This window comes from Salvelinus namaycush, unplaced genomic scaffold, assembly GCF_016432855.1.
Source record: "Salvelinus namaycush isolate Seneca unplaced genomic scaffold, SaNama_1.0 Scaffold1607, whole genome shotgun sequence".
Classification (NCBI taxonomy): domain Eukaryota; kingdom Metazoa; phylum Chordata; class Actinopteri; order Salmoniformes; family Salmonidae; genus Salvelinus; species Salvelinus namaycush.
Window position 1 is genome coordinate 26,029 of NW_024058350.1, and position 20,908 is coordinate 46,936.

General features: G+C 46.0%; 3 protein-coding genes across 4 annotated transcripts; 2 read left to right on the forward strand and 1 right to left on the reverse strand.

Annotated features, from left to right (window-relative positions):
* Positions 1-1,112: 1,112 nt before the first annotated feature.
* Positions 1,113-4,367, reverse strand: LOC120037178 (CCAAT/enhancer-binding protein gamma-like). 2 transcript variants are annotated; one of them, XM_038983350.1, is made up of 2 exons: positions 4,205-4,367; positions 1,113-1,898 (listed from the first exon to the last, which is right to left on the reverse strand). In XM_038983350.1, exon 2 carries the CDS (start codon positions 1,769-1,771, stop codon positions 1,247-1,249), a length of 525 nt encoding a protein of 174 aa, XP_038839278.1. In that variant the 5' UTR covers positions 1,772-1,898; positions 4,205-4,367; the 3' UTR covers positions 1,113-1,246. The 2 variants fall into 2 exon arrangements, with proteins under 2 accessions (XP_038839278.1, XP_038839279.1); XM_038983351.1 differs by having other exon boundaries at positions 4,189-4,367.
* A 2,869-nt stretch (positions 4,368-7,236) lies between these two features.
* LOC120037179 (titin-like) lies at positions 7,237-10,988 on the forward strand. Its single transcript, XM_038983352.1, has 2 exons — positions 7,237-10,785; positions 10,974-10,988. Exons 1-2 carry the CDS (start codon positions 7,237-7,239, stop codon positions 10,986-10,988), a joined length of 3,564 nt encoding a protein of 1,187 aa, XP_038839280.1.
* LOC120037180 (titin-like) lies at positions 10,868-20,034 on the forward strand. The gene is made up of 5 exons (XM_038983353.1): positions 10,868-14,596; positions 14,708-15,004; positions 15,268-15,855; positions 17,648-17,953; positions 19,133-20,034. Exons 1-5 carry the CDS (start codon positions 11,062-11,064, stop codon positions 19,444-19,446), a joined length of 5,040 nt encoding a protein of 1,679 aa, XP_038839281.1. The 5' UTR covers positions 10,868-11,061; the 3' UTR covers positions 19,447-20,034.
* Positions 20,035-20,908: the final 874 nt, after the last annotated feature.

Here is a 20,908-nt window from a genome sequence, read left to right on the forward strand (position 1 = left end):
ACCTTATTCCTTATTTAGTCAACTACCTTTCCTTTTTGTTGAGACGAGCGACACATAGGGGTCAAAACTAGTGTACCGTCTAGGGAACAGGGCTGCTATTTGAGACGCCGCCCCGGTCTAGGGAACAGGGCTGCTATTTGAGACGCCGCCCTCGGGTCTTATCTGGGTCTCTGACTGAACGGGCTGTGTCTGAAGCCTGTGGAACTACGGGGGTAAATAAATACAGTGACTGACTGTATCTCACACAGGCCTGAAAAACCTAACTTGACATCATGCACAGCTCCCGTTTGACGTCAACAACTACACGTCTTGCGCAACAACAACAACAACAACAACAACAACAACAAATAAAAGGTTTAAGCGTTCTGATCTTAAGTTAGGTTTTGGGTCCAATCCGATCCTACCTCTTTGTATTTGACTCTTAATATTTACAGTCCCCTTCTACCCAAAAGAGCTCAAAGCACAAGTAAAGCGCATTCGATTAGGACACAAAGAAATATATATTTTTAAAAAATATTTAAAAAAAATGTACAACGTGTCTGACGCCGCCGGACATCCAAAATAGACATACATCATTCTGATTAACTTCAGACGTAGTGAAAGTACTGACAATACTAAATGCCAGACGAATGTTAGCTAGTTCACCAAACATTCTTTAAAAAAAGGAACAAGAAACCAAAGGGAAAAAAAGCTATACTCCCCCACCCCCGCCCCCCCCACATCATCTTAACTAGTGAATAGTTTATCTTGTGACACAACACAACAGGGTCTCTTTAGAAATGTATCCAAATAGTCAACAACAACAAAAAAAAAGGTGGACAATTCCTGACCTGAAACTCTTTAAAAAATCTCATTATTGTGAACCAATCTGAAAGCACAGAGAAAGACAACAGTGAAATCTCTCTGCCAGTATATATCATCTCTGGGAGGAGAGAGAGGAAGAAACTCCAGTACGGTTAAGAAGCAGTGGCGAGCTGTCTATCTACCATCACCATGGTGACTCAAAAATGGCACCCTATTCCCCATGTAGTGCACTACTTTAGACCAGAGCCCTATGGCACCCTATTCACTATGTAGTGCACTACTTTAGACCAGAGCCCTATGGCACCCTATTCCCTATGTAGTGCACTACTTTAGACCAGAGCCCTATGGCACCCTATTCCCTATGTAGTGCACTACTTTAGACCAGAGCCCTATGGGGAATAGGGTGCCATGAGGTATCCTATTTCATGTCCCTGCCCTCTTCTCACTGGCTGTTGTTATTGTTGTTACAAGCCCCATTGTTGTTGTTGTTGTTGTGGGCGGGGCTGGCCCCCTCCGCGCCAGGCGCTTGGACGTTGTCGGCCAGGTTGTGGGCGTGTTCCAGGAAGAGGTCCTTGAGGACAGACAGCTCTTTGCCGAGCAGCTTGATCTTAGCTTCCAGCCTCTCGTTCTCCTCTTTCAGCTCGTTGACACGTTGCTGCGTGTCCTGCGCCTTCTGCTTAGATCTCATCCGGCTCTTCTTAACCGCCAGGTTGTTCCGTTCCCGCCGCTGACGGTACTCGTCGCTGTCCTTGTCCCCCGACGTCTTCTTCATCTTGCTGGGTGGTGGGGTGGCCTTGCCTCCTCCTCCTCCTCCTCCGGCTGGGGTCACAGGGACTAGCTGGGGTACCCGCTGTAAGCTTCCTCCTGGTGGTCCTGATGTTGTTGCTCCACTAGCCTGGCCCTGGATCACACTAACAGTCCCCCTGTTCTGCTCCGTGTTTATCTTCTGCTGCGACCGCTTGCTCATTTGGTTTGGATCTGACGACCACTGGTCTCACCGTCCGTCTGCTATGACTGGCGTGCTGGTTGGGCGACACTCTGGATGAATGGGCTTGGTGTCTGGATGCACTCCTGTCGACTGGAGTTACTGGGGTCTGGAAGGACAATGGAAATGAGTTAAGAAGAAAAGTGTAAGAAACACATGTTGAAATGAGGCTACACACAGGTGACAGCTAAGAACATTCTAGAATATGAGCTTTTAGTCAGAGATACTTGAGTCAGGGTAGTCATGGAAACAGCACTTTTAGTTAGAACTACTTGAGTCAGGGTAGTCATGGAAACAGCACTTTTAGTCAGACCTACTTGAGTCAGGGTAGTCATGGAAACAGCACTTTTAGTCAGACCTACTTGAGTCAGGGTAGTCATGGAAACATCACTTTTAGTTAGACCTACTTGAGTCAGGGTAGTCATGGAAACAGCACTTTTAGTTAGACCTACTTGAGTCAGGGTAGTCGTGGTAACAACACTTTTAGTCAGACCTACTTGAGTCAGGGTAGTCATGGAAACAGCACTTTTAGTTAGACCTACTTGAGTCAGGGTAGTCATGGAAACAGCACTTTTAGTCAGACCTACTTGAGTCAGGGTAGTCATGGAAACAGCACTTTTAGTCAGACCTACTTGAGTCAGGGTAGTCATGGAAACAGCACTTTTAGTTAGACCTACTTGAGTCAGGGTAGTCATGGAAACAGCACTTTTAGTCAGACCTACTTGAGTCAGGGTAGTCATGGAAACAGCACTTTTAGTCAGACCTACTTGAGTCAGGGTAGTCATGGAAACAGCACTTTTAGTTAGATCTACTTGAGTCAGGGTAGTCATGGAAACAGCACTTTTAGTTAGACCTACTTGAGTCAGGGTAGTCAGGGAAAGAGCAGGACTCAACCTCAGTAGCACAATTGGTATTTATTTAACCAGGCAAGTCAGTTAAGAACAAACTATTATTTACAATGATGGCCTACCCTGGCCATACAGCCTGGAATCGAACCAGGGTCTGTAGTGACGTCTCTAGCACTGAGATGCAGTGCCTTAGACCGCTCCGCTACTCAGGAGCCCCATATAATTTCTTGTCATCTTGATTTCACCAGAAATAAAGTCCTTTGTGTAATTGGTCAGCTGCTCAATTAAGATCTGGGTCCATATGAGTTATGAGAAGAGATGCTGGAACGAGGAACTCCACCCTCTCTATTTACAAGTTAAGGGCAAGTCTATGGGTCAAATGCCCTTCCCATAAGAAATTCAAAATATTCTATCCATCTGTGAAATCATGATTTGTCCAAATAACCAGCAAGGAAAAAAATCCAAGCACTGGAACTATTGGTGCCCGTATTGGTGCCCGTATTGGTGCCCGCATTGGTGCCCGCATTGGTGCCCGCATTGGTGCCCGTATTGGTGCCCGTATTGGTGCCCGTAGTATGAAGACAGATCTACAGTTCCATTTATGTTCAGTCTGCCCCGCCAGAGATGACTTTTATTGTAAAACACATGATGGGATTTATGAAAACAAGCTCCATTGTTGCGAAAAACTTATCTAGAATATATAGCTAAATAATATTGCGCATTTCATATTGACATTAAAATGTTGATGGATTTTTTGTTGTTGTTGTGTAAACAGATCTGAGACAAAGTGGTGGGTATCTGGTTAAGTCCCGACCATTGTTATTCTCCTTGAGGGAATTCACCCACCAAAACATTTAGCTATATCATCACGAACATATGTTATTCTCCTTGAGGGAAAGTGAAAATCCTAGCTAACGTTAGTCTGGTCACACAGGGAGTTGTGTGTATGTGACATCTCCCTCGGTCAGTTCAGCTGTCTGCTAGTTAGTGTTGCCTGTGATTGCATCATCGCATACCTCCCTCCGTACATGGCAGATATTCTTTGTGCCACCGGAGAGGGGAACTCCGTAGCCATGCAGTGGTAAGCAAAAAAACGGACGTTTTGGGATAAAAATTGTGCCGGTGAATTCACTAAACACTAACACACAACGTTTTGACGTGAGACTAACTAGTTAACTAACTAGAATGTTTATGGAAATACACAAAAAAAGCTAGAGAGTGAAGTGATTTGGCAATAGCAGGAGGCGTGGAGGTTGGCTAACGCGTTAGTTTGTTAGCTAGCTCGACAACTGGCTAACACTAGCTAGCAGCATTTCCCACAACCCAAAATAACATCACCTAACGTCAAAACCACACTTTGGACGCCCATCACTATATACTTTTAAAATGGTTTACTAAACAGCGGTGTGATAAACCAAACTAAAGTTTTATTTTAAGCATGCCTGGCCACAGTTGTTGTGTGACTTAGCACGATTGACTTACAGCTTGTGGATTCCATTTAGCCTAGCTAGCTATACCCTTTTCCATAGAAGATGACTTGGAAAAACATACCAAATCAACGACGTACCTTGTCTGCTTTTTTAAGGTGTCGTCAATTGCCCATCAAAGTATAAAAAGTTGGGAGTAAATGTCCGTTTTTTCGTTGACCATATAAGTTAGTTGATGAAGTCTGTGTTTTTTTTTGTTTAGTACAATGTACCTAAGAGCTGCTCGAAGTATTGCGAAATCGTTTTGACCATGTAGGGGCATCTACCAGCTGAGCCAATGAGCTTCGGCGGTGAGGATGGGTGACGCAATAAACTGCTTGAGTGATAGGTTGAACAGCCAATGGGAGAACGGTGTTTGCACTTAGCTAGTGTTATTTATGTCATATGAAGAAAATATATGTCATGAGTTACACACAATTAATTAGTTCATTGCTAATGACCTGTTTCGGGAAGAGGCGCAAAATTCCAACAGTTGACATAATTTTTTTTATTAGTTCAATTATTTTTTAAATACTTAAATATACAACATTGCTCTTGATATATCATGTAATAACACAGTTGTGCATGTAAATAGCCTGCCATGTGTGATCTCCCCATCTTTGGTGTAGTAGCATCATCTTGGATCATCCACATGGTGCAGCCTATCACACAGACACAGATTCTTAAAGTAGCCTTCAACTAAAACACTGTCCTCTTTTGGCAAAACAAATCATTTTCAAAGCATAGATTCTAGCTTTTTCATTACACACATCTCTCTCTCTCTCTTTCTCTCTCTCTCTCTCCTTCCCTCTCTCCTTCCTCTTCAGTATATTCCTGTGAACAACAGACCATAAAAGTATATCGTTTTAATACACGTATCAGAGGGAGTGATTCGTTTGGCTAATATGATTGGTCAGAAGTGGTTAACCCACTGTTCCTAGGCTGTCATTGAAAATAAGAATTTGTTCTTAACTGACCTGCCTAGTTAATGTGGAAATATTGCCATCTTCACCTGTAAAATCCTTGTAAATCAATCCTATAGCATATCTCGACATTATAGAATATTTCTGTGTGACAGACCACTAGGTGGTGCTAGACTATGCCACCACTTGAATTGATGGGGAGCCATGGGGAACTCCAAAACATATAAGCCTTCAATTCAATGAAGATAATCAATCAATATGGGGCGGCAGGGTAGCCTAGTGGTTAGAGTGGAGGGGCGGCAGGGTAGCCTAGTGGTTAGAGTGGAGGGGCGGCAGGGTAGCCTAGTGGTTAGAGTGGAGGGGCGGCAGGTAGCCTAGTGGTTAGAGTGGAGGGGCGGCAGGTAGCCTAGTGGTTAGAGTGGAGGGGCGGCAGGGTAGCCTAGTGGTTAGAGTGGAGGGGCGGCAGGTAGCCTAGTGGTTAGAGTGGAGGGGCGGCAGGTAGCCTAGTGGTTAGAGTGGATGGGTGGCAGGTAGCCTAGTGGTTAGAGTGGAGGGGCGGCAGGTAGCCTAGTGGTTAGAGTGGAGGGGTGGCAGGTAGCCTAGTGGTTAGAGTGGAGGGGTGGCAGGTAGCCTAGTGGTTAGAGTGGAGGGGCGGCAGGTAGCCTTGTGGTTAGAGTGGAGGGGTGGCAGGTAGCCTAGTGGTTAGAGTGGAGGGGCGGCAGGTAGCCTAGTGGTTAGAGTGGAGGGGTGGCAGGTAGCCTAGTGGTTAGAGTGGAGGGGCGGCAGGTAGCCTAGTGGTTAGAGTGGAGGGGTGGCAGGTAGCCTAGTGGTTAGAGTGGAGGGGTGGCAGGTAGCCTAGTGGTTAGAGTGGAGGGGCGGCAGGTAACCTTGTGGTTAGAGTGGAGGGGTGGCAGGTAGCCTAGTGGTTAGAGTGGAGGGGCGGCAGGTAGCCTAGTGGTTAGAGTGGAGGGGGGGCAGGGTAGCCTAGTGGTTAGAGTGGAGGGGTGGCAGGTAGCCTAGTGGTTAGAGTGGAGGGGCGGCAGGTAGCCTAGTGGTTAGAGTGGAGGGGCGGCAGGTAGCCTAGTGGTTAGATTGGAGGGGCGGCAGGGTAGCCTAGTGGTTAGAGTGGAGGGGAGGCAGGTAGACTAGTGGTTAGAGTGGAGGGGAGGCAGGTAGACTAGTGGTTAGAGTGGAGGGGGGACAGGTAGACTAGTGGTTAGAGTGGAGGGTGGCAGGGTAGCCTAGTGGTTAGAGCGATGGACTAGCAACCGAAAGGTTGCAAGATCGAATCCCTGAGCTGACGAGGTAAAAATCTGTCGTTCTGCCCCTGAACAGTTAACCCACTGTTCCTAGGCTGTCATTGAAAATAAGAATTTGTTCTTAACTGACCTGCCTAGTTAAATAAAGGTAAAATATCACTTCTGATTATACATATTTATCTTTCTCCCTCCATTTCTCCCACCTGCTCTCCCATTTTCTCTCTCTGTCTCTCTCTCTCTCTCAGTGAACCTTTTGCACCTGGTATTCCGTTTGTGTCATCAGTAACAAGAGCGACCATGGAAATCGAGGCACCGACAGCATCAATGGATCCGAAGTTTAAGGATGGCATCGTCGTCCATGCTGGTGAAACGTTTGTTATCGGAGCAGATATTCTGGGGACGCCACTCCCCAGAGTCAAGTGGTTAAAAGACGGAAAAGAAATTGATAAAACTGCGCCAAGAACGGAAGTCGTAAAAACGTTTGAACGCACCGTTCTAACAGTTTTAGATTGCATCAGAATAGATGGCGGACAGTTCGTCCTGAGTCTCAGCAATGTGGCTGGAAAGAAAGAGATACCTGTCAATGTTAAGGTTCTTGATAGACCTGGTCCGCCTTCTGGTCCAATGAAGATAACTGGTGTGACTGCAGAGAAAGCCACGCTTCACTGGTGTCATCCATTACAAGATGGCGGTGCCAGTGTTTCCCATTATATCATTGAAAAGAGGGTAACCAACCGCGTGTCATGGACTGTAGTCCAACCGGAAACCCAAGCAGTCAGCTACAAAGTGACTAAACTTGTACCTGGCACTGAGTACGTCTTCAGAGTTAAAGCGGTGAATAGGTTTGGCACCGGTGAACCTCTTGAATCAGACCCGGTTACCGCATGTTGTCCTTTCAAGCCGCCCAGCGCTCCTTCCACACCCGAAGCAAGTGCTATAACAAGCGACTCAATGGTCCTTACATGGAATCGGCCAGAAAACGACGGTGGCTCAGAAATAGATGGCTACATCGTTGAAAAACGTGATAAAGACGGTGTTCGATGGACAAAGTGTAACAAGAGAAGACTTAACGATATCCGGTTCAGATGCACCGGACTCACCGAGGGACATTCCTACGAGTTCAGAGTATGTGCTGAGAATTCTGCTGGTGTCGGAGCGTCAAGTGAACCAACAGGATATATCAAAGCTTGTGACCCCTTGTACCCACCAGGTCCTCCTTACAACCCCAGGGTGACAGACCAGTCAACCACAACCGTGTCCATCTCATGGACAAAACCCATCTCTGATGGTGGAGCAGCCGTCAAAGGATATGTTGTTGAGAGGAAGGAAGTAGCGGAGGAAGAGTGGACAACCTGTACACCACCGACTGGTGTTGAAGAAACACACTTCACCGTGAAAACACTGAAGGAAAATGGAGAATATAACTTCCGCATCTGTGCAATTAACACTGAAGGAGTTGGCGAACCAGCTGATGTCCCAGGGACTGTCGTGACGTCTGAGAGATTTGAGGCCCCTGAGATTGAACTAGATTCAGACCTTAGGAAAATGGTGTCAGTTCGGGCGTGTGCAACACTACGTCTGTTTGTCCCATTCAGAGGAAGACCTGAACCTGTAGTCAAGTGGTCCAAGATGGAAGGTCCTCTTACTGAGCGTGCACACATTGAGGTCACAAGCACCTACACAGTCCTCGTCATCCACACTGTCGACAGACTTGACACCGGCAAGTATACGTTGACTCTTGAGAACGTCAGCGGTATAAAGTCTGTTTTCGTTAATGTCACAGTGTTGGATTCACCAAGTGCCCCTGAGCACATTGAAGTCAAGGACATTACTAGAGATTCTGTATCACTGTCCTGGGATCCTCCACTGATTGACGGCGGAGCTAAGATCACACATTACATTGTGGAGAAGAGAGAAGCTCAAAGACGGGCCTTTACCAGTATTTCAGATAACTGTGGACGAAATAGAATGAAGATTGACAACCTTATAGAAGGGGGACTTTACTATTTCCGTGTACTAGCTGTTAATGAGCTCGGTGTGGGTTTGCCAGCGGAAACACCAGAACCGATCAAGGTATCCCAAGCTCCTTTGCCTCCCGGTCAAGTTACTGTTGTAGATGTTACCCGCGACAGTGTGAGTCTCGCATGGGAAAAGCCTGACGATGACGGTGGTAGCAGAATCAAATGCTACATAGTGGAAATGCAAACCAAGAGCGATGGCAAATGGACTTTGTGTTCTGAGATAAGGGGATTGAGATCAACTATCGATGGGCTCTTAACAGGTGAGGAATATTCATTTAGGATTAGTGCGGTCAATGAAACAGGCAAGAGTGAACCTAAGCTACTGGGAGAGGCTGTTGTAGTAAACGACGACACAATGGAACCCATCATAGATCTGATATGCAACTCATTCAGTGTCAAGGCAGGAGACGATCTGAAGATCGATGTTCCATTTAGAAGCAGACCTGAACCTGAGGTTTCATGGAACAAAGATGGTGTTGAATTGAAGGAGACAGCCAGGGTTAGCTTTCTGACATCTAATAACTCATCAAAAATCACTATCAGAAACACAACCCGGGAAGAATCGGGGAACTATGAGATCACCTTAACCAACACAGTTGGTAGAAAATCAGCCATAATAGCTGTTACCATCTTGGATAAACCTGGCCCACCTGGTGCAATCAAGGTAGATGAAGTCTACGCTGACTATATTTCACTGTCTTGGGATTCCCCACTCTACGATGGAGGCTGTCCAATCAGCAACTACGTAGTAGAGAAGAGAGATACTATCATTACAACGTGGAAGACTGTTTCAGCCACAGTTGCCAGAACGTCTATTAAAGTTCCTCGTTTGACACAAGGCACTGAATATCAGTTCCGTATCACAGCTGAAAACCGCTACGGCATGAGCCATGCTGTGGAGTCCGCTTCAGTTGTTGCACAGTACCCCTTCGAGACACCTGGCCCTCCCACTACCCTCCGTGTTGCCCAAGCTACAAAGTCCTTCATGTTGGTTACATGGAATGAACCAGCCAGTGACGGTGGAAGTCCAATCATCGGTTATCACCTGGAAATGAAGGACTATAGCAGTATTCGCTGGACGAAGACTAACAGAGGACGTCTCATTGCTGAAACAGAATTTAAAGTGAATGGCGTTGAAGAAAGCTTGCAGTATGAATTCCGTGTTTCTGCTGAGAATATTGCTGGCATTGGACCGTACAGCAAAGCCACTGAGCCTATAGCTGCAAGAGATCCATGTGATCCTCCTGCTAACCTTACAGTCACGGACATCACAAGAACTTCAATTTCTCTTACTTGGTCCAAGCCAGAGAATGACGGTGGAGCCAAGGTGACTGGCTACATTGTCGAACGCAGGGAACTTCCAGATGGTTGTTGGCTGAAGTGCAATTTCACCAATCTCCAGGAAACCTGCTATGACATCGAAGGCCTTACGGAGGACATTCAATATGACTTCCGTGTTATTGCAAAGAACTCTGCTGGAGTACTCAGTGAGCCATCACAATGTACAGGTGCCATCACAGTCAAGGATAACGTTGTTCTACCTTGCATTGTCTTGGATAACAAGTATAAGAAATTAGTCATTGTCAAAGCTGGAGATGTTTTGAGAATCGATGCAGATGTTTCTGGGTGCCCACGTCCAGTCATTTCATGGTCAAAGGATGGTCAAAGTATTGAGACCAAGGCAAGAATAGAGATCACTTCAACACACACTACCACCACATTACTAGTCAGAGACACTATCCGAAGAGACTCGGGTCAGTACACTGTAACAGTGCAGAACATTGCTGGTACAAGGTCCCTGTCTGTAAACTGTAAGGTTCTGGACCGCCCTGGACCATCCTCTGGGCCGTTGGATATCACTGGTCTGACCGCAGAGAAATGCACTTTGACCTGGAGACCACCTCAAGAAAACGGTGGTGCAGAAATTCTGCGCTATATAGTTGAGAAATGTGAAACCAGCCGTGTCACCTGGACTTCGGTATATGATGACGTGAAGGCGACAACATGCAAGGTCACCAGTCTGCGTAAAGGAAACGAATATATCTTCAGAGTAAAGGCAGTGAATGAATATGGAGAAGGAGAAGCCTTGGAGAGTGAGCCAACCAAGGCCACAGATCCATTCACTGTCCCTGCTGCACCAACAGATGTTGAAATCACCAGCATATCAAGTGAGACAATGACAATCTGCTGGAAAAGACCTGAGTCCGACGGAGGAAGCAGCATTTCTGGCTATGTTATTGAGAAACGAGAGAAATCTGGATTGCGCTGGGTACAGGTGAACACGAAGCCTGTGAATGACCTTAGGGTCAAGGCATCCAATCTCTGTGAGGGATGTGAGTATGAGTACAGAGTCTATGCAGAAAATGTTGCAGGCTTGAGTCCCCCAAGTATTCCTTGCAAACTGACAAAAGCGGAGGATCCACAATTCCTGCCATCCGCACCAGCTAAACCCAAAGTCATTGACTCAACCAAGACTTCTGTAACTCTTTCATGGAATAAGCCATTGTTCGATGGGGGAGCTGCTGTAACAGGATACTGTGTTGAATATAAGAGAACGGATGAAGAGGACTGGTGCGTCAGTGTTTCAAACACAGAGAACACTGAATTCACTGTCGTTGGATTGACATCTGGAGCAGAATATGTATTTGTTGTCAAATCCATCAACAGGATTGGTGTCAGTGAGCCAAGCCCTCCTACTGATCCACAAGCAGCCGAGGACAGAGAAGAGGAACCACAGTTTAATATCAGCAATGAGATGCGAAAGACTCTTCTTGTAAAGGACGGCACTTCATTCACCTTAACTGTGCCGTTCAGCGGCAAGCCTGTTCCTAACGTTATGTGGGACAAGGCAGATGTTGACCTGACAGCGAGGGCCAGTATCCATACCACTGATACCGTCACGTCTATCACAGTGGAACAAGCAACAAGAGATGACTCTGGAAAATATACGGTGACTTTACAAAACGTTGCTGGAAAAGTCACATGTACATTAAACGTCAGGGTTCTTGACTCTCCTGGTCCACCGTGCCGTGTTGCGGTCAAGGATGTTACCAAGAGCTCTGCAACAGTTGCCTGGGATACCCCAGAAAACGAAGGTGGTGCTGCTGTCACCAACTACCTTGTTGATATTCGTGAGGTGAGCAACAAGGGATGGACCAGAGTCACAGATTCATGTCCTCGTCTGACCTACAGAGTGTCAGATCTACAAGAGGGAGGAGTGTACTACTTCAGAGTCACTGGTGAAAACCAGTACGGAGTCGGCTTGCCGGCTGAGACCAAATATGGAACAAATATTACAAACAAGAGTGACCCGAAGCCACTGGCCAAGCCAGTAAAGGACGACACAATGGAACCCATCATAGATCTGATATGCAACTCATTCAGTGTCAAGGCAGGATACGATCTGAAGATTGATGTTCCGTTCAAGGGCAGACCTGAACCTGAGGTTTCATGGAAGAAAGATGGTGTTGAATTGAAGGAGACAACCAGGGTTAGCTTTCTGACATCTAATAACTCATCAAAAATCACTGTCAGAAACACAACCAGGGAGGAATCGGGGAACTATGAGATCACCTTAACCAACACAGTTGGTAGAAAATCAACCATAATAGCTGTTACCATCTTGGATAAACCTGGCCCACCTGGTGCAATCAAAGTAGATGAAGTCTACGCTGACTATATTTCACTGTCTTGGGATGCCCCACTCTACGATGGAGGATGTCCAATCAGCAACTACTTAGTAGAGAAGAGAGATATTATCACTACAACATGGAAGACTGTTTCAGCCACAGTTGCCAGAACGTCTATTAAAGTTCCTCGTTTGACACAAGGCACTGAATATCAGTTCCGAATTGCAGCTGAAAACCGCTACGGCATGAGCCATGCTGTGGAGTCCGCTTCAGTTGTTGCACAGTACCCCTTCGAGACACCTGGCCCTCCCACTACCCTCCATGTTGCCCAAGCTACAAAGTCCTTCATGTTGGTTACATGGAATGAACCAGCCAGTGACGGTGGAAGTCCAATCATCGGTTATCACCTGGAAATGAAGGACTATAGCAGTATTCGCTGGACGAAGACTAACAGAGGACGTCTCATTGCTGAAACAGAATTTAAAGTGAATGGCGTTGAAGAAAGCTTACAGTATGAATTCCGTGTTTCTGCTGAGAATATTGCTGGCATTGGACCGTACAGCAAAGCCACTGAGCCAATAGCTGCAAGAGATCCATGTGATCCTCCTGCTAACCTCACAGTCACGGACATCACAAGAACTTCAATTTCTCTTACTTGGTCCAAGCCAGAGAATGACGGTGGAGCCAAGGTGACTGGCTACATTGTCGAACGCAGGGAACTTCCAGATGGTTGTTGGCTGAAGTGCAATTTCACCAATCTCCAGGAAACCTGCTATGACATCGAAGGCCTTACGGAGGACATTCAATATGACTTCCGTGTTATTGCAAAGAACTCTGCTGCAGTACTCAGTGAGCCATCACAATGTACAGGTGCCATCACAGTCAAGGATAACGTTGTTCTACCTTGCATTGTCTTGGATAACAAGTATAAGAAATTAGTCATTGTCAAAGCTGGAGATGTTTTGAGAATCGATGCAGATGTTTCTGGGTGCCCACGTCCAGTCATTTCATGGTCAAAGGATGGTCAAAGTATTGAGACCAAGGCAAGAATAGAGATCACTTCAACACACACTACCACCACATTACTAGTCAGAGACACTATCCGAAGAGACTCGGGTCAGTACACTGTAACAGTGCAGAACATTGCTGGTACAAGGTCCCTGTCTGTAAACTGTAAGGTTCTGGACCGCCCTGGACCATCCTCTGGGCCGTTGGATATCACTGGTCTGACCGCAGAGAAATGCACTTTGACCTGGAGACCACCTCAAGAAAACGGTGGTGCAGAAATTCTGCGCTATATAGTTGAGAAATGTGAAACCAGCCGTGTCACCTGGACTTCGGTACATGAAGACGTGAAGGCGACAACATGCAAGGTCACCAGTCTGCGTAAAGGAAACGAATACATCTTCCGAGTAAAGGCAGTGAATGAATATGGAGAAGGAGAAACCTTGGAGAGTGAGCCAACCAAGGCCACCGATCCATTCACTGTCCCTGCTGCACCAACAGATGTTGAAATCACCAGCATATCAAGTGAGACAATGACAATCTGCTGGAAAAGACCTGAGTCCGACGGAGGAAGCAGCATTTCTGGCTATGTTATTGAGAAACGAGAGAAATCTGGATTGCGCTGGGTACAGGTGAACACGAAGCCTGTGAATGACCTTAGGGTCAAGGCATCCAATCTCTGTGAGGGATGTGAGTATGAGTACAGAGTCTATGCAGAAAATGTTGCAGGCTTGAGTCCCCCAAGTATTCCTTGCAAACTGACAAAAGCGGAGGATCCACAATTCCTGCCATCCGCACCAGCTAAACCCAAAGTCATTGACTCAACCAAGACTTCTGTAACTCTTTCATGGAATAAGCCGTTGTTCGATGGGGGAGCTGCTGTAACAGGATACTGTGTTGAGTATAAGAGAACGGATGAAGAGGACTGGTGTGTCAGTGTTTCAAACACAGAGAACACTGAATTCACTGTCGTTGGATTGACATCTGGAGCAGAATATGTATTTGTTGTCAAATCCATCAACAGGATTGGTGTCAGTGAGCCAAGCCCTCCTACTGATCCACAAGCAGCTGAGGACAGAGAAGAGGAACCACAGTTTAATATCAGCAATGAGATGCGAAAGACTCTTCTTGTAAAGGACGGCACTTCGTTCACCTTAACTGTGCCGTTCAGCGGCAAGCCTGTTCCTAACGTTATGTGGGACAAGGCAGATGTTGACCTGACAGCGAGGGCCAGTATCCATACCACTGATACCGTCACGTCTATCACAGTGGAACAAGCAACAAGAGATGACTCTGGAAAATATACGGTGACTTTACAAAACGTTGCTGGAAAAGTCACATGTACATTAAACGTCAGGGTTCTTGACTCTCCTGGTCCACCGTGCCGTGTTGCGGTCAAGGATGTTACCAAGAGCTCTGCAACAGTTGCCTGGGATACCCCAGAAAACGAAGGCGGTGCTGCTGTCACCAACTACCTTGTTGATATTCGTGAGGTGAGCAACAAGGGATGGACCAGAGTCACAGATTCATGTCCTCGTCTGACCTACAGAGTGTCAGATCTACAAGAGGGAGGAGTGTACTACTTCAGAGTCACTGGTGAAAACCAGTATGGAATCGGCTTGCCGGCTGAGACCAAATATGGAGCAATGATTACAGGTATGCTAGACCTGAAAATCCAAATGTAAGCTTTACAATATGTATATTTTTAAATTTCATTTTAGTATGTTATTTTCAAAAAACTGTAGTTTTTTTTCTTCTTGATTTCAGAAAAACCCAGCCCACCACAAACCATCGAAGTCACCGAGATCACCAAGGAAAGTGTGTCCCTGTCATGGATCAAGCCTGAGAATGACGGAGGTAGCAGAATCACCAGTTATCGAGTCGATGCTCTCGAGAACGGTCAGGATAAATGGGTGAAGTGTGGCGTCACCAAGACCGTCCACTTTGTGGTGTACGACCTGAAGGAAGCTACTCAATACTTTTTCAGAGTTCGTGCTGAAAACCACGCTGGATTCAGTGACCCTACAGAAATGGCTCTCCCTGTGTTAGTTAAAGGGCAACTTGGTGAGTTGTTGCCCAGACCTACATTTACAGTTACTAAGGGTAGAGAATTGCTGAGCATAACCCACGATAGGTAGGTTACTACATTCATAACCCACGATAGGTAGGTTACTACATTCATAACCCACGATAGGTAGGTTACTACATTCATAACCCACGATAGGTAGTTTACTACATTCTGGAAAACTAATTCTTACATGTGGACTGTTTCATTTTAAATCTGATATCCTCAATGAAATAACAAGTCTTCGTCTATCTTTCAACAGAACCTCCTGAGATGAACATGAACAAGTTCCCTGACAATATAGTTTACGTCCGAGCGGGATCAAACCTGAAATGCCAGATCCCACTTACTGGGAAACCTGCGCCAAAGATATCTCTTTCGAAGGACGACGTGGTGTTGAAGTCAACGATGAGATTCAACTCTGAAGTAACTCCTGAATATCTGATCATCAGTCTTCGTGAGAGCGCTGCTACTGATTCAGGAAGGTACGACATATGTGCCTCCAACACCAGCGGAGCCTCCAGGTCTTTTGTGACCATTGTGGTCCTGGATAGACCCGGCGCCCCAGTTGGTCCAATTGGAATGTCTGAGGTGACAGAGGACAGTGTGAGTCTGACGTGGCTTCCTCCTCGTTATGACGGCGGAAGCCCCGTCACAAACTACATAATAATGAAACGAGAAACGACAAACGCCGACTGGACTGAAGTCTCCTCGGTCGTTGTGAAATGCGCGATGAAAATCATGAAGCTCATAACAGGACTGGTGTACCAGTTCAGAATCAGGGCTGAAAATCGCTATGGCATCAGTGAGTACGTCGACTCTGCAACCGTCAAAGTGGATCTCAACTACAGTAAGTTTTATACTCTATTCATGTTTTATGTTTGTATTTTATATACATATATACATGTGTACAGTCATGGCCAAAAGTTTTGAGAATGACACAAATATTAATTTCCCCAAAGTTTGCTGCTTCAGTGTCTTTAGATATTTTTGTCAGATGTTACTATGGAATACTGAAGTATAATTACAAGCATTTCATGAGTGTCAAAGGCTTTTATTGATAATTACATGAAGTTGATGCAAAGAGTCAATATTTGCAGTGTCGACCCTCTTTTTCAAGACCTCTGCAATCTGCCCTGGCATGCTGTCAATTAACTTCTCGGCCACATCCTGACTGATGGCAGCCCATTCTTGCATAATCAATGCTTGGAGTTTGTCAGAATTTGTGGGTTTTTGTTTGTCCACCCGCCTCTTGAGGTTTGACCACAAGTTCTCAATTGGATTAAGGTCTGGGGAGTTTCCTGGCCATGGACCCAAAAGATCGATGTTTTGTTCCCCGAGCCACTTAGTTATCACTTTTGCCTTATGGCAAGGTGCTCCATCATGCTGGAAAAGGCATTGTTCGTCACCAAACGTTTCCTGGATTGTTGGGAAAAGTTGCTCTCGGAGGATGTGTTGGTAGCATTCTTTATTCATGGCTGTGTTCTTAGGCAAAATTGTGAGTGAGCCCTCTCCCTTGGCTGAGAAGCAACCCCACACATGAATGGTCTCAGGATGCTTTACTGTTGGCATGACACAGGACTGATGGTAGCGCTCACCTTGTCTTCTCCGGACAAGCTTTTTTCCGGATGCCCCAAACAATCGGAATAGGGATTCATCAGAGAAAATGACTTTACCCCAGTCCTCAGCAGTCCAATCCCTGTACCTTTTGCAGAATATCAGTCTGTCCCTGATGTTTTTCCTGGAGAGAAGGGGCTTCTTTGCTGCCCTTCTTGACACCAGGCCATCCTCCAAAAGTCTTCGCCTCACTGTGCGTGCAGATGCACTCACACCTGCCTGCTGCCATTCCTGAGCAAGCTCTGTACTGGTGGTGCCCCGATCCCGCAGCTCAATCAACTTTAGGAGACGGTCCTGGTGCTTGCTGGACTTTCTTGGGCGCCCTGAAGCCTTCTTCACAACAATTGAACCGCTCTCCTTGACGTTCTTGATGATTCGATAAATGGTTGATTTAGGTGCAATCTTACTGGCAGCAATATCCTTGCCTGTGAAGCCCTTTTTGTGCAACGCAATGATGACGGCACGTGTTTCCTTGCAGGTAACCATGGTTGACAGAGGAAGAACAATGATTCCAAGCACCACCCTCCTTTTGAAGCTTCCAGTCTGTTATTCGAACTCAATCAGCATGACAGAGTGATCTCCAGCCTTGTCCTCGTCAACACTCACACCTGTGTTAACGAGAGAATCACTGACATGATGTCAGCTGGTCCTTTTGTGGCAGGGCTGAAATGCAGTGGACATTTTGGGGGGGGATTCAGTTTATTTGCATGGCAAAGAGGGACTTTGCAATTCTTTTGCAATTCATCTGATCACTCTTCATAACATTCTGGAGTATATGCAAATTGCCATCATACAAACTGAGGCAGCAGACTTTGTAAAAATGTATATTTGTGTCATCCTCAAAACTTTTGGCCACGACTGTATATGTAACATATATACTTGTGACAGACCACTAGGGGGCGCTGTACTATGACACCCCTTGAACTGATAAAGAATACCTGACAACGTGTTATTGTACAGGGTAAAAGATACGCCCCCTGTATCATACCGATTTAATACTAAATGTTATTTTCTTTCGTCTCTAGCCGTCCCCGAATCTCCGTCACCCCCTATCGTTACGTCTGTAACCAGAGAAAGCATCGCCGTCGCCTGGACGGAGCCGGACTGGAATGGAGGAAGACCACTAATTGGATATCACCTTCAGATGAAGGACAAGAACAGCATCCTGTGGCAGACGGTCAACAAAACCGTTATCCGTGCCACACACTTCAAAGTGACAAACGTCATCATTGCTGGTCTCATCTACGAGTTCAAGGTAGCAGCAGAAAACTCAGCTGGATGCAGTCCCCTTAGCAAGATCTCAGACGCTGTCCTGGCAATTGATGCTTGTGGTAAGGCGACTTGGTTACTTTCAGTAGTGGTTGGTCCATCACATTTCTTTATCACCTAGTGGTTGGTCCATCACATTTCTTTATCACCTAGTGGTTGGTCCATCACATTTCTTTATCACCTAGTGGTGGTCCATCACATTTCTTTATCACCTAGTGGTTGGTCCATCACATTTCTTTATCACCTAGTGGTTGGTCCATCACATTTCTTTATCACCTAGTGGTTGGTCCATCACATTTCTTTATCACCTAGTGGTGGTCCATCACATTTCTTTATCACCTAGTGGTCGTCCATCACATTTCTTGATCACCTAGTGGTTGGTCCATCACATTTCTTTATCACCTAGTGGTTGGTCCATCACATTTCTTTATCACCTAGTGGTTGGTCCATCACATTTCTTTATCACCTAGTGGTTGGTCCATCACATTTCTTTATCACCTAGTGGTTGGTCCATCACATTTCTTTATCACCTAGTGGTTGGTCCATCACATTACTTTATCACCTAGTGGTCGTCCATCACATTTCTTGATCACCTAGTGGTTGGTCCATCACATTTCTTTATCACCTAGTGGTCGTCCATCACATTTCTTTATCACCTAGTGGTGGTCCATCACATTTCTTTATCACCTAGTGGTTGGTCCATCACATTTCTTTATCACCTAGTGGTTGGTCCATCACATTTTATCACCTAGTGGTTGGTCCATCACATTTCTTGATCACCTAGTGGTTGGTCCATCACATTTCTTTATCACCTAGTGGTTGGTCCATCACATTTTATCACCTAGTGGTTGGTCCATCACATTACTTTATCACCTAGTGGTTGGTCCATCACATTTTATCACCTAGTGGTTGGTCCATCACATTTCTTGATCACCTAGTGGTTGGTCCATCACATTTCTTTATCACCTAGTGGTTGGTCCATCACATTTTATCACCTAGTGGTTGGTCCATCACATTACTTTATCACCTAGTGGTTGGTCCATCACATTTCTTGATCACCTAGTGGTTGGTCCATCACAGTGTGGCGTAGTCAGCAGGATTGAGTTATATCTGTTTATCATTAAAACCTCACGTTACACTTGCTTTAATTAATTTTTTTTTCAATATCACTGTGTACTTCCTTTAAACTTTCTATATATTAACAACTGTATTTTAACCTCTAAATCTATTTGTTGTTGCAGAGCCTCCAACCAACGTCCGGATCACCCACATCAGAAAGACTTCCATCAGACTGGAATGGCTGAAGCCTTCATACGATGGTGGAAGCAAGGTCACAGGATACCTGATTGAGAAGAAAGAGGGCGAAAGAGACAGGTGGACCAAGGCCAACTTAACCAACGTTTCTGACACACACTATACGGTGACAGACCTGGACGAGTGTGCGGTTTATGAATTCAGAGTCGTGGCCAAGAACGCAGCCGGGTCAGTCAGCGATCCGTCCGCCACTGCCGGCCCGGCGATGTGCGTGGACACGGACGCTTACGAAGAAGATTAGATGGGTTTTATTTTTGAGATAGTTGATTTTGTTTTAATTGTCAGATGCTATGCTAGTATTGTTGTGAAAGTGGTGGAAGTTGTTAAAATTGCAGTTGTTTTTTTCTTGATGTGAAATTGATGTGGTTACTGAAATAGCTATATATTTTGATTGGTAGAAGATATTTCTGTTTTGATAGCTGATTTTAATAGCAGAGTAGGTTTGATATGCTCCTATAATTGTCTTGACTTGTTGGTGTCAAAATAGTTGATTTGTGTGTGAAATCACAGTGTTTACAGTGGATAGAAGGTTGGGTGTCATCGCTTGTTTATTCATGTTTTTTGGAGTTTTAGAACGTTGAAGAAATCCCATGAAAACATATTGATCAGCCCGTGTGGACTGTTTGCACATTTTTACATTTGATTGGTGTTGATAGCTTTAACGGTTTAAGAGAAGAAATCAAAAAGGCAGAAGTGTGTGTGTGTCAGATAACGGTAGTGGTGTTACCTCTACTCTCTCGGCAGGTAGCCTAGTGGTTAGAGTGGAGGGGAGGCAGGTAGCCTAGTGGTTAGAGTGGAGGGGTGGTAGGTAGCCTAGTGGTTAGAGTGGAGGGGTGGCAGGTAGACTAGTGGTTAGAGTGGAGGGGTGGCAGGTAGCCTAGTGGTTAGAGTGGAGGGGTGGCAGGTAGCCTAGTGGTTAGAGTGGAGGGGTGGCAGGTAGCCTAGTGGTTAGTGGAGGGGTGGCAGGTAGCCTAGTGGTTATAGTGAAGGGGTGGCAGGTAGACTAGTGGTTAGAGCGTTGGACTAGTAACCGGCAGGTAGCCTAGTGGTTAGAGCGTTGGACTAGTAACCAACAGGTAGCCTAGTGGTTAGAGTGGAGGGGTGGCAGGTAGCCTAGTGGTTATAGTGAAGGGGTGGCAGGTAGACTAGTGGTTAGAGCGTTGGACTAGTAACCAGCAGGTAGCCTAGTGGTTAGAGCGTTGGACTAGTAACCAGCAGGTAGCCTAGTGGTTAGAGCGTTGGACTAGTAACCAGCAGGTAGCCTAGTGGTTAGAGCGTTGGACTAGTAACCAGCAGGTAGCCTAGTGGTTAGAGCGTTGGACTAGTAACCAGCAGGTAGTCTAGTGGTTAGAGCGTTGGACTAGTAACCAGCAGGTAGCCTAGTGGTTAGAGCGTTGGACTAGTAACCAACAGGTAGCCTAGTGGTTAGAGTGGAGGGGTGGCAGGTAGCCTAGTGGTTATAGTGAAGGGGTGGCAGGTAGACTAGTGGTTAGAGCGTTGGACTAGTAACCAGCAGGTAGCCTAGTGGTTAGAGCGTTGGACTACTAACCAGCAGGTAGCCTAGTGGTTAGAGCGTTGGACTAGTAACCAGCAGGTAGCCTAGTGGTTAGAGCGTTGGACTAGTAACCAGCAGGTAGTCTAGTGGTTAGAGTGTTGGACTAGTAACCAGCAGGTAGCCTAGTGGTTAGAGCGTTGGGCTAGTA

Bases quoted from the DNA above. Each gene is read 5' to 3' on its own strand.
- LOC120037178 (XM_038983350.1), bottom strand. From the start codon at position 1,771: ATGAGCAAGCGGTCGCAGCAGAAGATAAACACGGAGCAGAACAGGGGG.
- LOC120037179 (XM_038983352.1), top strand. From the start codon at position 7,237: ATGGTCCTTACATGGAATCGGCCAGAAAACGACGGTGGCTCAGAAATA.
- LOC120037180 (XM_038983353.1), top strand. From the start codon at position 11,062: ATGCGAAAGACTCTTCTTGTAAAGGACGGCACTTCATTCACCTTAACT. The intron at 15,856-17,647 runs GTAAGTTTTATA...TTTCGTCTCTAG, and splicing joins CAAAGTGGATCTCAACTACA to CCGTCCCCGAATCTCCGTCA. The intron at 17,954-19,132 runs GTAAGGCGACTT...TTGTTGTTGCAG, and splicing joins CCTGGCAATTGATGCTTGTG to AGCCTCCAACCAACGTCCGG.